At 34.1% G+C, this 22,316-nt stretch overlaps 1 protein-coding gene across 2 annotated transcripts in view; it reads right to left on the bottom strand.

The window, feature by feature from the left end:
- AGMO (alkylglycerol monooxygenase) overlaps positions 1–22,316 on the bottom strand; it is a 371,907-nt gene that overhangs the window by 346,825 nt on the left and 2,766 nt on the right. For both annotated transcript variants that reach the window (XM_058296924.2, XM_058296925.2), the window contains exon 3: positions 14,742–14,893. In XM_058296924.2, coding sequence (XP_058152907.1) covers positions 14,742–14,893 — 152 coding nt within the window. The remainder of the gene's footprint in view (positions 1–14,741; positions 14,894–22,316) is intronic.

The following is a 22,316-nucleotide window of genomic DNA, read 5'->3' as shown; positions in this document are numbered from 1 at the left end:
AATTTAGCAGATGAAATTAACATTGATAATCAGTTGATTTTAAGTAAAGGAGATTAGCACCATTATGTGGGTGGTCCTCATGCAATTAGTTGGAAGTTTTAAGAGAGAAAACAGAGGGTTTCAGAATTTCAGAAGAAATTCTGCCTCAAGATTACATCCTCCACTCCTTCCTGAGTTTTCAACCTGAGGAATTTGGACTTAAGTGTCCTCCAGCATCATTCTCAACAGAATTCCTGCCCCTGGCCTCTGGCCTGCCCTATGAATTCCGATTTGCCAGTCCCCAAAATCCCATGAGACTTAAAATCAGCCTAAATTTGTATCTTATTGGTCTTGTTACTTTGAAGAACCTTGATTGATACAATCACCTATGAATTTGTTTTGCCAAAAATATTTACCCTGAGTCTAATCAAGCCAGAATCTAGACCTAACTTCTAGATTGCAGAAAACCTAGAGGGGAGAGTTAAGCAACAGCAGGAGGGAATAATCAGATAAAATTAGAAGGTGGCCCATTCTACAAGGCAACTGGCCTGGGCACTTCAAATATAAATGGTCTGAAAAAGTGGGATGACAGTCTAAACTCAAAACACATGCAAAAAGCATTAAAAATAAACCAATGGGTAAACATTGAGTTGATCTAACTTAACAAAAAGTTATAAAATACATTCTTGGGGGATTTGGGGGTAATTTAAAAATTTACTGAATAGTAGACGATATAATTGATGTATCATCAATATGTTACGTATAATAATGGTATTATTAATTTTAGATAAATGTTCTTATTGTTGGGAGATACATAATCGGTTATTTGGAATGAGTAGTTATATTTCAAAATAAATGGAAATTGTTCAATTATACACACATACACAAAACTTCCTCTTTCCCTCTCCCCCCTTCTCTGTATATATGAAACTTAAATATATATTGATGTATTGTTGTCAATTTCTCTTCAAAAGAGCTACCATGCTGCTTGTTCTTTCTGCCAGTAATCTCCAATGAGTAGTCCACTATTACTCAATTTAAACTATGCATTAAAATAACTCTGTAGCTGAAAACAATAACAACTAAGTGCAAGTCCTACTGGTAGATAGTCTAATTTAGATGGTTCAGGTTATATCCCAGACATCAATATTATTTAAAGTTCTAGGTGATTCTTAAGTGCAGCCAGAATAGAGCTTCCTTGCACAAGGCAATCAGCTAGCAAACAATGCCCTATAGACTTCAGAGATTACACAGTGAGTACATTGTTGCATGTGGAGAGAACAACAGTGAGGCTCACTTTATCCCTTTGTTTTTAAAGATTTATTTATTTATTTATTTCTCTCCCCTTCTCCTGCCCCCGCCCCAGTTGTCTATTCTCTGTGTCTATTTGCTACGTGTTCTTTGTCTGCTTCTATTGTGAGTGGCACGGGAACCTGTGTTTCTTGTTTCATCATCTTGCTGTGTCAGCTCTCTGTGTGGGTGGTGCCATTCCTGGGCAGGCTGCACTTTTCTTTCACGCTGGGCGGCTCTCCTTACGGGGCATGCTCCTTGCCTGTGGGGCTCCCCTACATGGGGGACACCCCTGCGTGGCAGGGCACTCCTTGCGCGCATCAGCACTGCGCATGGGCCAGCTCCACACGGGTCAAGGAGGCCCGGGGTTTGAACCGCGGACCGGACGCCCTAACCACTGGGCCAAGTCCACTTCCCTCTTTATCTATCTTAATGTAGCCTAATTCTTAATTTTCAGTAAATTTTTTAACACCTTAACAACAAAATCCATAAATTTAAATTTTGCTTCCTGCCACAATATTTTAAGATTTTTACTGTGTCAACACAATCTAAAACTGACTGGATACCTGTTGATATTATTATATGTTGAGTCTAATGCAAATTTTTTATTTTATCAAGAGGCTAGAGAAGTGTCAAAGATTGCAGGCTCTGAGATCAATGACTTCCGGCCAAAATATTCAGACTCTGTCACATTCTTAGCTCTGAGATTTGGACAAGTTAGTTAAATATTTTCTGCCTTGATTTCCTCTTTTGTAAAATGGGAAAGATAGAATACCAACATCACCTGACTGTTTGAATTATAGATTATAATGTATGAAAGGTAGTTAGAGATACAGAATAAGAACTCAATAAATGTTTGTCACTATTAATATTATTTCCCAAAATGATAGTTTACAGTGCCTAACAGGACAGGGAATTCTTGTACTATCTTGGTCTAAATATATTCAAAAACATTTTGTTTTACTGTTCTTGACTCCAGTGAAGAAGTTTCAAAATCTGGAGTCCTTTACGATTTGAAAAAAGACAAGAAAACATTTTCTCATCTATAAAACATTCTCCTTACATTCAAACTTTAGTTAAATTTGGTGGTTGTACTTCACCCACAAGCTTTTGGCAAAGCGTATCAAAGTGATTTCCTTAAGTTCTTCGTGTTGACATTTTTGGTGTTTGTACCCACTGAAATTTACATTTAGAGTTACTAAGAAGATGGTGGGTACTGAAGATCTGAGTAATGTGTATTGCGATTTTCAGGAGTTCTTGTGGTTATATATCTCTTTGCACTATAATAATTTTTACTCAACTTCATTCTCATGAAATATTCACTAATCTCTTTACTTGAATTCAAGAATTGTATCTTTTCTTTTTAATATTACTGTTTTCCTTATGATATTTGTTTAGTTTTTTAAAAAGTTTTTAGAACTATATCTTAACATGCCGATGCATCCATTAACTCATTTTATTCTTGAATTATAGGGTTGCCTGCACTAATCTTTTCAAATAAAAATTTTAAATTTATTTTATTGATCTTTGCTATAAATATGATTTATATATCAGCTATTCCACTCAGGTATCCTACTCAACCTTGAATACATTCTTGTTTTCTTCCTAATCTTAGGTTTGTGCTTTATGTTCAGTTCACTATGTGCTTTTACATAGAACTGGTTTCTTTCCTTAGCAATATTATCACCATATGAGAGCCTACGAAATTCTGTATAAAGACATATTTTCTTACTATGATTCTTATATTTCTAAAGGAAAAAAAAAGATCATTACTGATGAAGAAATCTAACACAGATGAAATAAGTTTTCTTGTTGATTTAACTGTCACCTGCACATCTGATATATTTTTCTAGGGCTTGTCTATACTGTTTGTTTAAGCACTTCACACAGAGGACATGTCTTCTTCAATGCTTCAAGAACTCTAAAGCACAGAGCTGGCATTGAAACTGTCTTTTGTTTTTAAATGATTTGCATAAGCTATATATATGGTGATAATATACATTTTTGAGTGGTTGCATTAACAAGATTTGTGAGTTTAGAAGGAAAAATTATATATATCTATATGTCTATATGCAATATATAATTTGGATATGTCTATGTCATAAAATTACATTTTAGAAGGTCTGCAAAGTATGAGGCTTCAAATTGTAAGAAAATGGATGAAACTGTATTAACAATAGCATAAGAGAAGAAAGGAAAAATGTTTTTGTAATTTTATTCAATCATTTTCTAGGTTCTAGAAAAGAGATTTTGATTTCTAAGCTGCAAAAGCATTTTTGACAAACATTTAATTAAGCTGAAAAAGCAAAAAAATAAACATAAAAATGTAGATAAAGAGGATAGGCAAATTCAAATGGATTTTATTTCTTCCAAATTCATTCAATATCTTTTAAAATAGCCAGGTTAAAAAAAAATTTTAAGTATTGAAAGAAAAAGGAGCATGAATAAGCTTGAGCTTACCAAAAAAATAAATAAATTATATGATATTCACTTGAGAAAAAGAAAAACATTAAAAGAAAAACATTTTTATATGATTGTCTATGACTGTATCAAGGAAAATAGTGTAATAGTTATATGAATGCATGCCTAAAACATAGCTGTCAAGTGTTCCCTATTATCTATAAATCAGTCATGAGAGCTGAACTGTCCATTTTGCTATGTATACATCTTATAAAATACAAAGATGGTTTGATTAACATTTGATCATAGAAATCCACATGACAAGTTTGATAAAATCAGAATCTCTAGCTTTAGATTATATTATATAAAGTAAATGAGAATATCTATATTACTATACATTATCATAGTATAGAATATATAATACATTATATAGACGGAGGACATACCAAATGATAATCAATATTTATTATTTTCTTATTAGGTGTCAGAAAGTCTTCCCTAAGTGCTTTCCCAATTTTAACCCATCTAATTGTCACAATAACCCTATAAAGATTATATTTTGCTATTTGCATCTTACAAATAAGCAAAAACAAGGAAGAGGCATAAATTACTTAATATCACATACTTAGAAATTAATAGAGCTAGGTAGTTTGGTTGCAGGGTCCATTCTCTTACACTTTACTTTAAAAAGCTGTCTGTTGGGGATGGGTTTAGGAACACTTTTCATTTTCTTCCTTTGGCTCATCTGTGCTTTCTTCTACAGTGGTTTTTGTGGGGTTTTTTGGTACAAATGCTTAGAAAAAGGACAATAAGCTATTTCTGTTTTGAACATGAACACTGAGTCCAGTCTTATGGCACATTTTCTCTTTGTACCATCAGAATAAATGAAGTAAAATAATTACAAGAAATACATCACAAAAGGAAGATAAGATGGGAAACTTGCTTGGTTTTAAATAAACTGTAGAGGTATATGGGGACCTCATTTTTTTTAATGTAACAATAAAAAATAAAGACAAAAAAATAAATAAACTGTAGAAAAATATCTGGGGACATTAATCAAACTCCTCAAAAATTATTCTTTTCAAACTAATTACTTTGACTTTTATGATTTGTACAAACAGAATAACATCTTGTAATTATTTTATAAAGTTTTTTAAAAAAGAATGCATAGCATATTAATTAAATATAATCTTTCTTTAAAATGAGTATGAGGGAATTAACATGTAGTGTGGCTTACAGTATGTATTTATTCAAGATTCATAGCCATAGCACAATGAAGAAATTACGATTGCCATTTCACAAATGAGGAAACTGAGCTTTAGAGAGTTTAAATGAATTGGAAGCTAGCTTTCATTGACTTAAAATGTGTGCTTTTTTCACTATATATATTAATGGACAGAGAACACTATTGTTTTCTTGGTCTGCTAGGTTATCTTCGATTTTTTCTTACCCTGTGAAACAGAACATTTCCAAAATATTTAGTCAAGCTAGCCAAGCTCAGTCAAATGCCCTCAGAGGGAAGAGAAGCAAAAACTAATATCTTCTGACTTTGGGACAAAGTCCATAGGCCAAACTGCTAAGGATCATCACCTCCATGCACTCATCAGTATCCTCTTTTAGAGTTTACCTCCCCACCTTTTTCTGAATGCAAGGAAAACATAATGGTTAAGAGAATACCCTATTTTTGTCACAACCCACATCTTTATCCAGACTTAAGTTGGATTGAAATCAAGCACTAAAATGTACGAGCTTTATGGAATATTAGCTATTTGAGCCCCCTTGTTTTCTCCATTAAAGGGAAATAATAAAACTGCTGAATCAGTCCCCAGGCCACTCCTATTCATTCTTTTTCATCTAAATAAATGACACTACTTGCTCATTTGCTCATGCCAAATTTTGGAGTATTTATGAATTTCCTTACTTCTTTCACAATGCAGATCCAAAATGAGAGCAAATTCTATTGGTATTAGCTTCAAAATTACAAATAATCTGACCAATTCCAACCACTTCTACTGTTGCAACCATAATCTAAGCTGGTCACCTTCACATTGGACTAATGTACTACAAAAAAAATTCCAAATAGTAAACTGAATTTCCAACTAGTAAACATCCTTAAGTGCATGTTCCTAATGTCACCTACATGAAAATAAACCTGCATATATAATATTTATTCTCCCACTTTACAAAGAAAAGCATACTCCTCTCCCAACCCATGTTTTCATTAAACTAAACTGTGAAAATTTCTGAGACACCAAGCAAAGTGTTATAACTAAGTGTTGCTTTGGGAAATCTTTTATTAGGATTAATTTAGGAACATCAAAAGCATACAGCTTTAAATATTTCATGTAAAACAAATTTCTAGTAATTGGCTCATGTAATCAATTTACTTTGCTACAAATAGAATTTTAAATGAAATAAAATTGACTAAATTGAATAAGAAGCTTCAATATGCATCATATATGTAGGAGATATACTACTTTAGGAAATTTGGGACGCATGTGTGTATGTTATGAAGTCATACTATAAAACTTACATTTTATGGTGAATTGAAGAAAAAGGTTTTAAATCTACTAAGCTAGAACTATGATTTCAATGATTTATAACACAATCACATTGTGTATTCTCAACTCACTCTGAATAAAAGTCAAGATTTTTACAATGATTTATCAGGCCCTGCATGAACTGCCCACTCTGCCCCACATCAGTGACATAATCCTTTACCACTTTAATCCTGTCATTTGACTTCAGCCACAATGACTTCTTTTTATTTCCTCAGCTGAATGAAGAGTGCTTCTGCCTCAGAGTCTTTTCATGTGCTATTCCCTCCTTCCTTTCCCATTATCTTATGGCTCACTCCCTCAAAAAGCAATAGATCTGTGTGCAAATGTCATCTTATCAGAGAAGTATTCTGGACCATTCTATATAAAATAGTAATATCCACACCACTTGGCACTCCCTGTTTCTCATAATCTGCTTTATTAATTTTACTGCACATATCACTCACATCTTAACATTATATTATGTTAAGTTTCATGAGACTGTTTTGTTTTTGAGTATCCCCAGCATCTATGAAAGTGAAAGCAAATAGTAGGTCTTCAATGAATATTTATTAAATTAGTAAATGAATGCAATTGCTCTCCTAAAAGTCCTCTCCTGGCTTCACATGACACCATAATCAAATCCAAATCCTTTTCAGGCTACAGCATTCTACACGACCAAGCCCCTGACAACCTTTTCTAAGCTCTTTCCTGCATTTCGCACCGGTGATCTCTACATAAGATTTCTGTTTCTCAAATTTGCCAAGCACATTTCCTTTTTAGGTACTGTGGTGGTTTGGAGCTATGCCCTCCAGAAGAACATGTTCTTTTACTTAACCCACTCCTATGGGTGTGAACGCCTGTAAATAGGACCTTTTGATGAGGTTACTTCAGGAAAGGTGTGGACCAGCCAGACGGAATCAATCTTAATCCTATTAAATGAAGGCCTTATAGGAAGCTTCACAGAGAGAAAAAAGAGCAGAGGAAACAGCCAGAAGCTGAAAGTCAGTGGAACCTGGAAGATAAAGGAGAAGCCAGGAGAGGCCATCATGTGCATTGCTCTGTGATAGAAAAGTCAAGGACCAAGGATTGCCAGCCACAACCCCAGGATGCCACAGTCGTGTGGGAGAAAGCATCACCTTGTTGACAGCCTGACTTTGGACTAGCTTCGAAACAATGAGCCAATAAATTCCTGTTGTTTAAGCCCACCCATTGAGTGGTACTTGCTTTGGCAGCTAAGAGACTAAATCAGGTAACTTCCACTTTCGGGTCCCTCTCTGTCTAGAAAACTCTTTTCTTCAGATATCCCTATGCTCCGTTCTTTACCTCATTCAAGCCTCTACTGAAAAGCCACTTCCTCACGGAAGCCCCATAAAGGTGTTACCAGACTGCCATACGCATTACTCCCTCTCCTATAGCACTCCCCACCTCCCGACATTATGCCACGTTTTATATTTTTGTTGGTCATTCTAAAATGTAAGCAGGGGCTTTTGTTTGTTCACTGCTATAGCCCCAGAAATTAGAATACTTCCTAGATGGTTCCAGGGATTAAATAATGTGATATGCCATGTTCCTAATATAAAGAAGCTTGTCTAGTACTTAGCAGTATAATAAAAACTAATTCAATATTGATAGTACTATTTAAATGCTATTAATTATGTACCAGTCACATTCCTAAGTTCCACTCCTTAAAGATTTACAACAATACTATGAGAGGCATACTATTATTCTTCTTCCCATTTACAATCAGAAAACTAAAACATTAGATTGATTAACTTGCCCCAAATCACAGTTAATGGGTGGCAGTGCTAGCAATTGAATTCAGACAACCTGACTCTGGGATCTATGCTTTTTACCATTACACTATGGTGATTCTCCAATAACATTTGGGTTTTAAGTATGAGTACTACTGTTAATACTGAAACTGGAATCATCATTTTAGGAATCTGTAGTTGAAACAGAATCCTTCTTGTTTCTTATAGCTGACCACTTGAAGAAAAATGCATCAATATATAAAGAAATTTGGCAATTTAAAGATTATGATAGTGAGAAGGACAAAGATTATTTTGCAGTTTTGGAAATAATTATCCTCATACTTCCCTATCATTATTGTAATTGATTGCTAATATCTGTCATCCACAGTAGTGTGAATACTCTGACTGTATCTGCTATTGACCAAGCTATCTTGTATAGGTTTGATACAAGATAGGTCGCTATATCAGTCAGGGGTCTCTAGGGAAACAGAACCAGAAAGAAGTATCTGTCAATAGTAAGCAATTCTATCAGAACCTCTTATGCAGCCATGGGCATACAAAAGTCCAGGCTCTGCAGGCAGGCTGCAACCAGGAGTTGCAGTGAAAGTTCAATGAAGGTTCTTAACAAGTTCTGGGAGATGTTGGCAGTCCAAGACGAGCTGGGAAATTCTCTCTCAATGCTGGAATCACTTCCCCTTTTAAGGCATTCAGCTGATTGGGTTAAGCATCACGCATTGCTGTTGGCAATCTCCCTATCTGATGTAATTATAACCAGCTATCTATGATTTACCACTGCAGTAAAGTCAATGGTGACTAAAGTCCATAAATGCCCTTGTATTACAGTTAGCCCAGTGCTTGCTTGACCAAACAACTAGGCATAATTACCTGGCCGAGTTGTTACAATAGCCTCACCATCACAGTGGCCATTAAATATTTGTTGAATAAATGAATGCATGAATTGAATGAATGGAAGAATGAATGAAAAGTTTGTAAGCATAGACAGAAATCCCTAAGTGATGATTCTTCCAGGAAACTTCATTTCAGGTGTTCTCTCAGTATTTCACAAGGTTATCTTTCTCTTTGTGCTATTTCTATATATAAAACTAGGTTCAGTCACAGTTATGCTTATTTAATACATGAAAGTGGAAAGAATTCTGCCAGAATTGCTTTTATGCACTCCAAAATGAATGTGCTCAAATATTTATGCTTGCTACAGCATGATAAATATTTAATAAGAAATGATTTTCCATATACTCCTTTTAAACAAAATTACTTGGGAGAAAACCTGGTGTAGCTGGATCATATTTCATTAAATATTCTTCCAGAACAATCCTGCAGGCCACCCCCAACTTAAATTTTTCCTTCCTGTACCCATTTAAAACAAACCCTCGGTCTTCACATAAGCTTCCCTCTAGCTCTCTTTCAGTTGGTTCATTCATTCTTCCCCTTATTGAATAAAGATTTACTTGGTTCCCATGCTATAATTTCATCTTATTTGCAAAACAGGGAGGCAAATAAAATGAATAAAATCTTTCTGAGCAAGATTAATCCCCACGTTTTGTGTGCAGTGAATGATTGCACAAGGATGCACACCTAGATCTCGTGATTCACATTTCAATGCTCTTTCTAGTAGTTGAATGTACTACACCCTAGGATTTAAAGAAAAGGCATATTCCCCAAAGAGAGTCAAAATCAGCAAAGTTCATAAATTAATCTTTATTCAATCTCTGCCTTTCATTTTCATTTTGATTACTCATGTCACATCATTTTAAGTTCTGGGAAAAAAAAATTGCCATAGCCAATCATTTCTAGCTCTTCCTTAAATTCATCCAACTATTCCTGGAAGTATTTCTGGAATTGCTTTATCAATTTAATATTAATGTTCAAAAATGGAGATTGCTGGACACTTATATTCTTTTTTTATCAGAATATAATGTTTATGTTTGATAACTCAATGCAACCACTTCCTGACAATAATGATCATTGTTTCAGATGTGCCTTTCATACATAATCTACATATGGAATCTAAGAACTCCAAGGAAGTTTAACCTGAGAATTTAAGGGTGACTGCTACTGCCAGTGAGAAGAAAAAAAACATTTCTGGAAGAAAGGGGCTCACTCAAGGGAAATAATGGTAATCCTAGAACACCTACGTATTTTAAGTGCTTCTCTGGACAAATGGTTAACATTTGCTATGGAGTGGCTAGTGTTTTGAGTGTCACAGAAGGGAATGAACTCAGGGTAAGAAGGTTGACATAGGTACTGTATTTTTCAAGAGGCAGTACTGATGATAAACTAGATGTCATAGGAAAGTTGGTGGGAATGCCAAAGCTTTTCTCATAGGGGTTCAGATGGATTATTGCTCCAAGGTCTGGAAGAACATGAGCGATCATAGGAGAAGATGAGAAGGAGGGAAGTAAACTCTGGCAATTAAGGGTGGGCTTCTCTGCCAGTAATCCAACTCCAATAAAACACAATGTATTTTAAAATAAAGAGTAATGCTCAACATATGGCAAAGAGTTACAAAAATCTATGGTTTAATATGGTATCTTTTAAAAAGAGACACTAGTGTAGCTGAATGTATCTGTTCATAAATGAAGACCATAATCCTGGCACCTCATCTAAATAAACTATTTCTAATCAATATACTTGTTTATTTTCTTTGTTTAAACAATGATAGGAATTAAGAGCATCTAAAGTCAACCCCTTCCAAAACCTAAAAAGAAATGAACTACATGAAATTTAAGAAATCCTATACAGAGGTTTGCTCAACCACAGTGAAGATGTGAAATAAATGTTTGTGACTAATTACGTAAAAAGTGTAATCACTTGCCTTGTGTAGATACAGAAAGACGACCAGAAAATTAATTTGATATATATTTGATGGTAAAAATATTCAAGTTCAAGGGAATTTTAGAGATTGCTGATTTAAACAATTTTAAAGATGAAGGCCTTCATTTCAGAATTGAACTAAATTATATCATAGCCTAAATGAGTAATGAATATCCCAGAAGGGATTGGAAAAAGGTAGAGTCAGGTAATTTGTAATTTACGGTCGTACATAAACTGATTACATTGCTCAGGATTCAGTCAGGAGACAGCAGCCACACTAGGCATTTTAATAAGGAAAATTAAGTATGAAAACTTAATTAGCCAAAAGTTAGTTAACAACTGAAAGAGGAAAATGAGGCATCTCCGTGGTATAGATGTAACAACTGCAAAAAAAACAGCCCTGCCTCTAGAGCTAAGGGAGAGTGAACACGGCTGGAACTTATAAAACTAAAAAGACACCCCCTGCCCAAGATAAAGATTCTGACTTCTTTGGAGAGTTTGTGGCTACCAAAGGAATGTGGATGGTGATGGAGTGGCTTGTAGGAGGGTTTAGACTAGATGGAGGGCATGGGCTGCAGTAGGCCTCAAGTGTGATCCTCCAGATGGCAAAGAATCTTCTCAGAAGTGACTTCCGATCCAGGAGGTTACCCACATACCAACCTGCTGAGTGTCACACAGAAAACAACCCTCTAGAAGACAGAAGTCCCTTCTTCCTGATCTAGTTTTGGAATATCCACCAGACCGTTAACTGGCAAACCTAACATCAAGTGAGCTGGAAAAGGAAAACATCTACAGGGTCCAAGTATTGTAACACATAAACTGGAGAAGAGAGTTAATTAAGAAAAAAAATTAATGACTAAATTATTAATAATGAATTAATTGGTAGCAATGAATTAATTAATAACAAATAATAACTGGCATGCTGGTGCTTTCACCATACTTCATTGAGGAAAATGACACAGGGAAAACCTGTATAAGATGGTATGTTAATTTTTACAGTCACAAATATCTTCTAGGTTCCTATTTCTAAATTTGGTTACCTGAACTATTCACCAGGAAATTACACTTTTTAAGTGCCCAATTCAGTATATTTTTACAATTGTATACTTATGTAATCACCAACCAAGGCAAGATATAGTCTATTCCCAACACCCTTGAAGCTTCATTATTGTCCCCTACAAAGCAAGAATTATTAATTTTGAAATGTTCTCATAAATTTTTTAACTTGTTTTCTTACATGTTTAGGATAATTAGTAGGACGTACCAAACAAAACAAAACAAAACAAAACTAGAAGCACCTTTTTACAATGGAGATTAAGCACTCAAGAAGATACTTTTTAATTTAAAATTTATTTGATATTGTTATTCTACAGTCCTTCCTAAAGCCATCAAAATTCTCTCTTAGAAATTATTTTGCTGCCCTATTTCTTGTGCAAGGTGATAATAATTAGCAACCTTTTTCTCAGTGTTCCAGGGGAAAAGGGAGTCAAATATAAAAAAACAAAACAAAAACAATAAACAATCTAAATACCCCCTTTGTCCTTTGGCATACAGAAAGAATTCAGGTTTTTCGAGAACAAATCATTTTCCATTAATACCAAACTGTTTCCTCAATGTGAAAAATACTACAGGTATGCAAAACAAATAAATAACCATACAAATAAAGTAACCAAAATCAGTAGCAACAAAATTAAGCAATGATTTGGATTAATAAAGAGTTCATTTACATATATGTAAAACACAAAATTTTAAGTGTATTTCATATTATTTCTTCAAGATTCATAACTTTTGACATTATTAAAGGTAGATTTTTTTAAAAAATAATTTTACTGAGAACAGCAAAAGGAGAGTAAAATACTAAATAGAAAACAAGGTGGCTTCTTTTTCTTTCTTTCTTTCTATATTTTAATATGGAGATTTGAATTTTAGAACTGCTGAAAACTTTTCAGTTGAATAAATTTCTCCAATTAGTCAGTTTGGGCTCAGTAATCCAAGAGGCACAAATACTTGATATTATAGGTTTTCATTAGCTCCATGTATTTCTACATCCCAAAAACCCATTTTAATATTTTACATTGTTATCATTTACTTCTAAACTTTAAATATTGACTATCCTTCAGAAAGTCAGCTCATTTAACTACAAAATTTATTTTTTTCCTACCAGCTTTCCATCACAAGTCAAAAGTCTTTGAACTTATGATTAGGCTCTGTAGCCTGAAGGTGGTGAGTGTTTTTCCAGAAGGTTTTCAGATTTTTTTTTAAATGCCTGCCTCCTTTACTGGACTTGGTTCAAAATTTTCTAATGTGAAGCATACTTTAAACAGCTTTGGTTCCATGTTTTTTATATTTTATTTTATTTTATTGCTATTCCCTAACTGAGAGCACTTACAATGAAGATATTTTTAAAAGTTTTATATTTAGTAATGTTGGTTCTTTGTTTCCTATTATAACGGGCTTTCAAAAATTAAGCAAATCTGCAGATTTCCCAGAAAACCACATCTGCACAGTTCAGTGTGATATTAGAAGGTTCCTGAAATTAAGGAATGCAATGTAAATGCTTTCTGCATTGCTTGTTTTTTGTTTAGTTGTGTTTTTTAATGAGGAAGTTTGCCAATGGACTTTTTTTAGTAAGAAAACTGCTACTTTCAAATAAAATATAAATAGTTTACTACATGGACCATATTTTATTTTGTTCAATCTGGGAGTAACCTCTTGCATTTTTATACAAGGAAATGATGTCAGAAACTGACCTATTATTTTCAAATACAGAGGTTATCACACACAAAATAATTTTTCTAGCTTACATATTCACTTCAAATTGTTTTAATTAACGCTCTTTATGGTTTCATTCACTCTTTTTAGTTTCATTAAATGCATATGTTTAAAGTGCTTCACAAAAATAAGGCTGTATTTAAAGTTTACCAGCTTTAAACATAACACTTGTGGATGTCGCCCCTACTTCCTTCATCCTTGCTTGGGAGGCATATATGGTCACACGTACTCCTACATACACAGCTCAGTTATTCACCCTGATCTCAGGTCTCTCCTCCTTTCCTTCTCTCTCTCCCATCTAAATTTTATTATTATTCCAGGTTTCTTCCCTTTCCTTCCTTCCTTCCCACCCCCTCACACAACCACCCACTGAAATCCTGAGTTCTGCTTTCAATATTTCTTCAAAACTAGTACTTTGTGCCATTTCCCTTCAGAAATAGTTTTGCTTGCTTTATTCCTATCACTTGCCCGCCTGAGCTCTACAATCATTCACCAGCCATTGCTTACTCCTATGTAGGGTCAGAGCTTGTTTCTTAGCTCTTCCATTTCCTTTTCCATATCAAAACATTTCTTTGGAAGGTATAGTCAAGAGTCCCAAAAAGCAAAGTCAGTGAACTGGTGCAGTAAAAGGGTTTGTTTAAATGAAAGATTTTTGCAAAACTATGGTAACACTTAAGTGTGTTACACTTAGTGCCTAGATGATTGAATTTTCATTTGCAATGTGGAAACAGCACCAAGAAATTGAATCAAGATTACTTATTACAGCATGTATTACCTAAGATTTCAGGCTGTTACAGAACAGCCTTGGTAATTCTCATGTGCAATTTGGTATTGGGTGAAAGTATCTGTAGACACTAACAAGTATGTCATGATAAGATTGATGTAAGGCAATATACTAAAGAATAATGCAATGCCCAGTTCTTTCCAAACTTTTATTCTATAAAATTAGATACGAAGGGTGTGAAAAATGTATCTCTGATATTTTCACTTATTTTTTCAAAATGACTTCAGATTGTTTCCATTCAAATGTCAAAGTTTCATTATTAAACATAACTATGTTGCAATTTTTTATACTATTCTTTGCATTCATTCATTCAACAAATGTTTACTGGTTATCTACTATGTGTTAAACACAGTTTAACATATATTACCAATAAACTCTTGATTTACATCTTACCATGGGCCATGCGATGGAACCAGTAGTAGCCAAAGTCAACTCCTAAAAAGGTAAAATACCAAGTCCATGGAGAATCCCAAGGCAAAGCAAAAAGTCTGTAGTTTTCCCAGACATAAATATAACTGGTCAGTTCAATACTCCTGGAAAACAGACTGGAAAAATAAAATTGAAAAACAATCATATCAGATTTTGGATGTAAAATTATGCTAAAACATTTTAGATAACATTTTAAATTTAATATAAGCATATATAAAAATGAAACTATTTTGACCTTCTACTTTCTTTCTACTCTATTATGCCTTTTAAGAGGCTCAATGTCCTTGGTATGAAAATGATTCACATGATATTCCCCTCTGTTTCTGAGGCACAAGGGACATCAGCAGTTTGCACTCTCAATTTCAAATTTGGGAGACCATTCCTCTTTTACGTCTCTTGAACAATTTTCATGGAAACTATACACCATAAATATGGACAAAAATACAACTTATTTTCTTTGATTGTCATTTCTAAATTTTAAGAAAAAACACAATAAGGGTCTTTATGAAGGAAGTATAATATTTAGAAAATTGACGGCATATTTTAAAAGGGATTAAAACTTGCCTGCTGCCTGAAATGTTAGTCCCCTAAAGATTGCTTTTAGATGAAATTTGTTGCTGCCAAACTTGGTTTTCTCTATCTTCCTGTCTCTCTAGCCAACTCCCCTCTCCTTTAACGCGCACACACACACACACACACACACGCCTTTAATGTTTTTTAGATGTTATACGTAGAATTACATATCGGATGCTCATAACATTTCAATATTTCTTAGAGAATATAAACTAAGTTTTTCAAGATGTAAATGAATAACCTTTTCCTAGAAATAAAGTGTTAAAATAAACAATTGTTTTTAAAACCAGAATCTAGAATTTCTTGCCACCTGTTCTACCGAGCTTCTGCAAATTATTTTTAAAATATTTATCTTTGAGAGTCAGTTTCTATGAATATGCTTGTTCCTGGCTCTTTTAGAGCTCTGGCCCTTTAAATTTACTCTGTTCTCAACTCTAATTGTGGAACTTTAAAATAATCCCTTAAACTTTGAATTAGTCTAGTTAATTATTATTTTTTTGTTCTGTAAAATAAAACACTAAGTTTACAATTTTCACCAGGACTATACATCACCATAACTTAAAGCCTGATTTTCAATTTGAGATTATATGACTTGGAAGGAGAAATTCTATTCTTCACCCCTGAGTGAAATCCTTGAACTAAGGTTACGACCCACCCTGAGCCTGGGCATACCCAGCATCATGCTCTGGATATCCCAGCATCCCCTGCTGAACCGCCCTGACTGGGTGGGCCTGTGCAGGCCTCCTTGCTGTTTCTGTCCTCTGTAGGGCAGATCTCCTAGCCCAGTCAAGGTGCCAAGAATGTCTGGTTTGGGACATGGAGACAGAGCTTGGACAAGCAGTGTGGCATGTTCACAAACAAGTCCACAAGCATGTCCCTTACAGAACAGAATAGGCCAGGGGCTGAGGGCTCCCATGCTGTTCTGGAACTCAAATGAAACTCAAGACTCCAAATTTAAAATCTGCCTTGCATGTTTATTAAGGCATGTTTACAGGATAGGGGGATACAACAGATTTTATTTACAACTTGGTGGCTTGTTTGACAACTTTTATATATTTAGAGTAGGGTTTCTGAACAGTCATTTTTTGACATTTGGACAGGCTAATTCTTTCCCCAACTAGGAAATATTAAAATTGCTCTTTATTATCCATTAGTAATATGGATAGAGGAGTAAGCTTATACAATTCCAAGTTTTAGGTAAAGAGGAAAAAAAATGGTATCAGTTTTATAAGATTCGGTGTAATAATTTCTCTAAAAGAGAGATTTTCAACCTTGGCACTATCACCATTTTAAGTCAGATAATTCTTTGTAGTGTGGGGCTATGTACACTATAGAGTGATTAGCAGCATTCCGGGCCTTTATGTACTAGATACTAGTAACACTGGCCCTCACTTTTGTTATGACAACCAAGAAGGTCTCCAGACATTGCCAAATATCTCCTGAGGAAGGGGACGGGTGGCGAAATTGCCCCCAATTGAGACCCACAATTCTTAAAAAACTGATCCAGAAAGAAAAATCAAAACTTAGAAAATGCAACCAAAACTTGAAATAATCTGCAAATTCTTATGTAACCCCTAGCACATGTTGTCAGAGCAGATCCATTCATGGATTCATTCAATCTTCCAATAATTCTAAATTAAGAGCCTACTAGTTGCCAAATACATCACTAGACACTGATGACACATGAGTGAACAGAATAAACGTTATCCCCTGACTCCTGAAAGTTCCATCAGTTCAGCATTTTTCTTTCAGTCACTATCTTCCTTGTTAGTTCCAGTGACAATTGAAATAGGCTTAACAATATGAAGATTTCAATAAAAGAAAGAGAGTCCCTGAAAAACTTCCATTTGTAAAACAAAGAGAACTTGCCTGTAAATGAAATACTTTTTTTTCTTATTTCCTGTACAGGTGCCAGATCTTGAGTAGACACCCTATTTATTACTCTGTCAACTGACTTATTAGGGTTGACACAAATCGAGCTGAAATATGCATGACATACTGCAGTCAAGGCTTTCTTCACACTTTAGCACGAAGGCAAACTTTCCTCAAGGTGAAGGGAAAGTAGGGAGAAGCTGTGGGAATTATATTCTCTGCTTTCTATCAGCAAGAGGAATATGATCCTCTTCCAAATATGAATACCAAAAAAAAAAAAACCAAAACAGCCATGCAGTGCCCACAACTAAAAACAATTCACCAACGTGATACAGCTGGGAAATGAGCATCAAGTTCTGGAAAGCCCTTGATTGCAGGAAATAGCGCCTACATTTTCAAAAATATTCCCACCAAACCTTGAATCATAAACCAAAGCTCCTTTTTTTTTTCCTCCCAATTCCTTTACCCTTTCCTCCCACATGACTCTATACTCTGGAATTCTTAGGGAAACTCTCTAAACCCCATCCTTTGATAAGAACAATATGCAATAAGTATGTATAGAGTGAGCTTATTTAATTGCATGGAGATGGGATATTGGGTTGCACAGAACGATGAATTTTCAAATACTAGATCCCTTTTACTCATTAAATTTTGAATGTGAGACTGAGGAAGTGATCCAGATATAAAGAGACATTAGAATTGTCTAATCAACAGCCTAAACACATAGATGCTTTCCTTGTATTGTACTATTTTCTTCATGAATTCTCCTAATCGCAGTTTTCTCTTGGGTCTGATGAGTATCTTTTAGCAAATATAATGTAGTTTATTTCTCTAACTAGGTGGGGTGATTCTTTATATATTTAAATAAAAAATTTTCTCTCAACATGAGAAATTTGTCCTGTCAAGTTTCACTTACTATAAGAAGCAAGTGAGGTATTAAACTGTTATTCTAGTAGCTGATCCACGAATTTTCAAAACAGTAAATTCAGTTACAATGTTAAGATTAAAAAATACTTAATAAATTAGAATAATTGCTATTTTGGATTGAAAATTACAAAATTCACTAGTTTTCAAAGCCACCTTGGTTTGAATTTACTCATCATCAAGAGTAGAAAAGTGGTATTGGACATGCCATTTAGGCTTTCAGTAGCTCAGAGATAATTTAAGATATGATAGCATTAGGCTGAATGGGCCCTAATATCATTAGTTCTCCAAAATTGTTACGCTCTAATCATTAAGAAAGCAAGTAAAATCTGATGCAATACTCTCTTTGTAAAATGTCAAAATTTCAAAGAAAATTTCAGTGTAGGTAGAATTATGTGCTCAAAACTCATAGATACCTGCCAATTTATACTATTTCACAGCTGTTATTATATCTGTGTTTGGATTAGACCAAATAAAGCAACAGAGAAGGAGATAAATCAGATGTTATTTTACTTCTAATAATCTTATCATATAAATCCAGTATTTAAAGAAACCTGTATTAAAGGAGATCATTATAAATATCTTTAACATTTCAGGTAACTGTGAACAGATACTTTTGAATTATATATATTTTTTCAGAAATTTTTCATTTTTTTAAATTTCAAATCTCTTGAACATGACCCAGGAACTCACACTTCCCATCTGAAAAGCTACTGCCACTTTTGCTCCATCTAGTGGAATATTGAGTTATATTGAGTAATAATCAGTAATAACAAAATACCTAATACAAACTATCTTCTGGAGACCTAACTTCTGCACTGACATTTCTTACTGTGAAATACTGCACTTATGAAATAGTCACTTAATTTCATCTCTTTTTAAGGTAACCGCAAAACCATGGATTTTTATAAACAATCAGGTGGATTTTTTAAGAAATAAATTTACCGTGTTCTAAATTTTGCAAGAGTTCTTACTCTTCTGAATAAGCACACAAATCCAGGCCAACAAGCACAAGGAAGCTTGCATTCTTTAGGAATTATTAGTTGAATAGCAGTTCCTGAATTTACACAATGAATAGCAAAGGCAAAGTCTTTTTATAAGGCTCCTATGGTACAAGTTAAGATGAAATGAGGCATTCTCCCTCACAAATAAAATTAACAAACCAACATGTTTTAAAAATTTATTTTCTTCACATGAAGTTTTCTTTTAATAACTTTATAAGTTAATAAACTATTAATAATAAATTAAAACTTTAACATTGCATAAATTCATTTACTTCTTATTTGGGGCAATGAAGAACTGTTAAAGTTATTATCCAAAATGACATGCCATCCTCATCTGGTAGAAAACTGACGTTGCCAACAGCAATGTGGACTAAGATACAAAAAGCATAGTATAAAAACTCGGCACACAATTTTCCTTTATGCTTCATTCCCACCCCCAGGAGTCAAAAATATTTCAAAGAAGTTTAATTTCCTCCTCTTTAAACAATTTTTTTTTTTTTATGAATTCAAACTTTCTTGTCAGGAATGGAAAATTCCACGGCAGGCATGGCCAGTAAAACTGCGTATGTATGGTCAAAACTTGCAGAGCTATTCTGTAGTGAAAACTGGCAGCTACCCATATGTATTAAAAGTGGAGTGGCCCCAACTTATTTGAAAATTTACCTACTTAAATTATCCCTCCAAACCTATTGCAATTTGATTTATAATCTGCTGTTTCAACAGAATAAATGAACCCATTAAAAACAAACATACTGTAGATATTTATATCAGGAATAAAACTTCTCTGGGGAGGATGCAATTTATGGAAGCAGAAACACTGGAAGGAAGTAACAAATTGAGGTCCCAGATTTCTAATGAAGGTTTGGAAATTGAATTCTGCTTAAACAAGTATGAAAAAAACACAAAGAGATGTGATTATTTTTCACTCATTAGCATTTAAGTCAGTGGCAGGCTATTTCACAATTTTTAATTAAGCATTTTGTTAAATCTAGTTTAATTCTTAATAGTCATATATGCAAACACTTGATAGAAAGGCCCCTTATCTTCATATGATACACAGTGTTTAATTTTGGTAAATAGAAGTATCAGTCTATAACTTCAGGATCACAATCTGAAAGGCTACCTACATCATAGTCTCTCTGTTACACATCATGATCTATTCAACAGGTTTGTAAAGAAGATATAAACTTGCCCGTGACTTATATTTTCCCATACATACAGATTTGAAAGATACAGCATGTGTCTTTCTTATCAGTAGGGGTTAACTATGGTACTAATCTTTAAATTTTGTGTAACAGTGAAATTGAGAACCCCAAGCAAACATTGTTTTTTCTCAAAGTCTGCATATTGCATTTCCATTACATGAATGGTGAAGTGGAAAAATATGTTCAGGGTTTCACTTTGATTTTCATGTCGCCATTTTCTCAGAGATTACAGGTATATTTGGAATTATTACCCAAAGTTTAATTTTCACAAACGGATTTTAAAAAGGTGTACTACCATATTTCCCACAGTCATGAACTTCATGGAAGTAGCAAGCTCTATTGCTATTGAAGAAAATGAAATTAGTCCCTTGGAGAGGATAGGATCAATGCTGTGTTAATCTAGCCCTCAGCTGTTAATGATTTGCACAATTCCCCCTGATGTGGTGACTTCAACTAAAATATTGTTTTAAGGGTTTCTGTCAAATTTCCCTTCTCTTTTCTTGCTGAATGGGGATTGAACAGAGTAGATCCTGAGGACTGGCTTTCCATCTCTGCTTACACCTGCTTTTTTTATGTTGTTAACAGCAAAAAAAAATATTTAAAAATTTTTACTTTCAGATAGTTTGCTTCAATAAGAGCTTTCACGTAAAAGGCTTTGAAACATAAAATCCTGTTCAAAACGGACATAATTACCCATATTTCAAAATTGGCAACTGCTGTTCACACCTGCAAGGAAAAAAAAGGAGCGATTTGCTGTTCCTGTTCAAAATGCAACCATAGGAAAATGTCCTTCAAATTCAAGTTCATAACCTGTTACCTTTCTCTCAGAGGGCAACAGAGTTAACAGTTTGTGTTAGCTTAAGTAGTGTTATGGGTAGTGGAAGTGAAGAACAAGAACTGCATGTACTATCCCTGAAGGACTGGTTTGTTTTTCTTTCTCCTCCCACCCCCTACCCTATTCACTCTCTCCCCCTAATTCCTTTATTATTTTGTTTTATTGCAGAAAAATATACTTGCTTGTTATTCTTGGTAAACCTCTACACTTTTTCTTATCACACTGCTAAACAGAAATACTGTGCTGGAGATAGTTTTTATTTCCAGTATTTATAATGCTGTGATAATAGAACTTTACATGTAATCAAAATCAAATTAGAAAAAGCAAAAGAAAAGCTTTTATTCAACTTGCTGCCTCCCTGAGTTCTTAATAAGTCCATTCCAATCCAGCAAAATATGTGACCCATAATTGCACCGGCAGCTTAATTTTCAGTTATTTTCAAAGTTCATCAATTAACCAATTTCTATATACCCACGCATTTAACTTCTAAGAATGAAGTACAGTAACCAATTGGGCAATTTTCAATAACCTAATTTATATACCCCTTGATTATGGTCAATTTATTTGTTTCTTTCTATTCAAGGGAGATATGAAATGGAAGGAACCATGAAGATGTAAATTATTTTAAGGTAATCTGGGTAGTAGGTACAAATACCTTGAGATATTATTTTCCTGATTCCTACTGCAATGTCTAACCATGCACATAGTTTTTCAGAGTTCTTATGATAATGATTGCATAATTATAATCTGATTTTTTCATAGTAAAATTTACAGGAGAACTTTCAACTTAAGGTTTACTTTCTATCTAAACTCTTCCATGCGATGGTGTGCAATTATTTTACTTTTCCTCAAATATCTTTGAGATTTCATTTCATTTAAAAAAATCTACCCTGGTTCCCCACTGCGTGGTTCACAGAAACATTTCAAAGCACTGAGCACTCATCACAAGTAAATCCTTAGAATAGTAAAAGAAGCAATAGGTGGGAAGCTGGATTGAGAACACTGATTAGCAATGCAAAGCAAAGACTTCTAAAAGAACCTTTCCTTACCCTCTGCCTCTTTGGTAGATTGTCAGGTATTCAAGATGCCTTCAACTCAATGGTTTCTTCCCGTACACATTATTTTT

The sequence above is a fragment of the Dasypus novemcinctus genome, chromosome 5 (genome assembly GCF_030445035.2).
Source record: "Dasypus novemcinctus isolate mDasNov1 chromosome 5, mDasNov1.1.hap2, whole genome shotgun sequence".
Lineage (NCBI taxonomy): Eukaryota > Metazoa > Chordata > Mammalia > Cingulata > Dasypodidae > Dasypus > Dasypus novemcinctus.
Note: the sequence above shows the minus strand (reverse complement) of the source record. Positions and strands in the feature narration are given on the sequence as shown.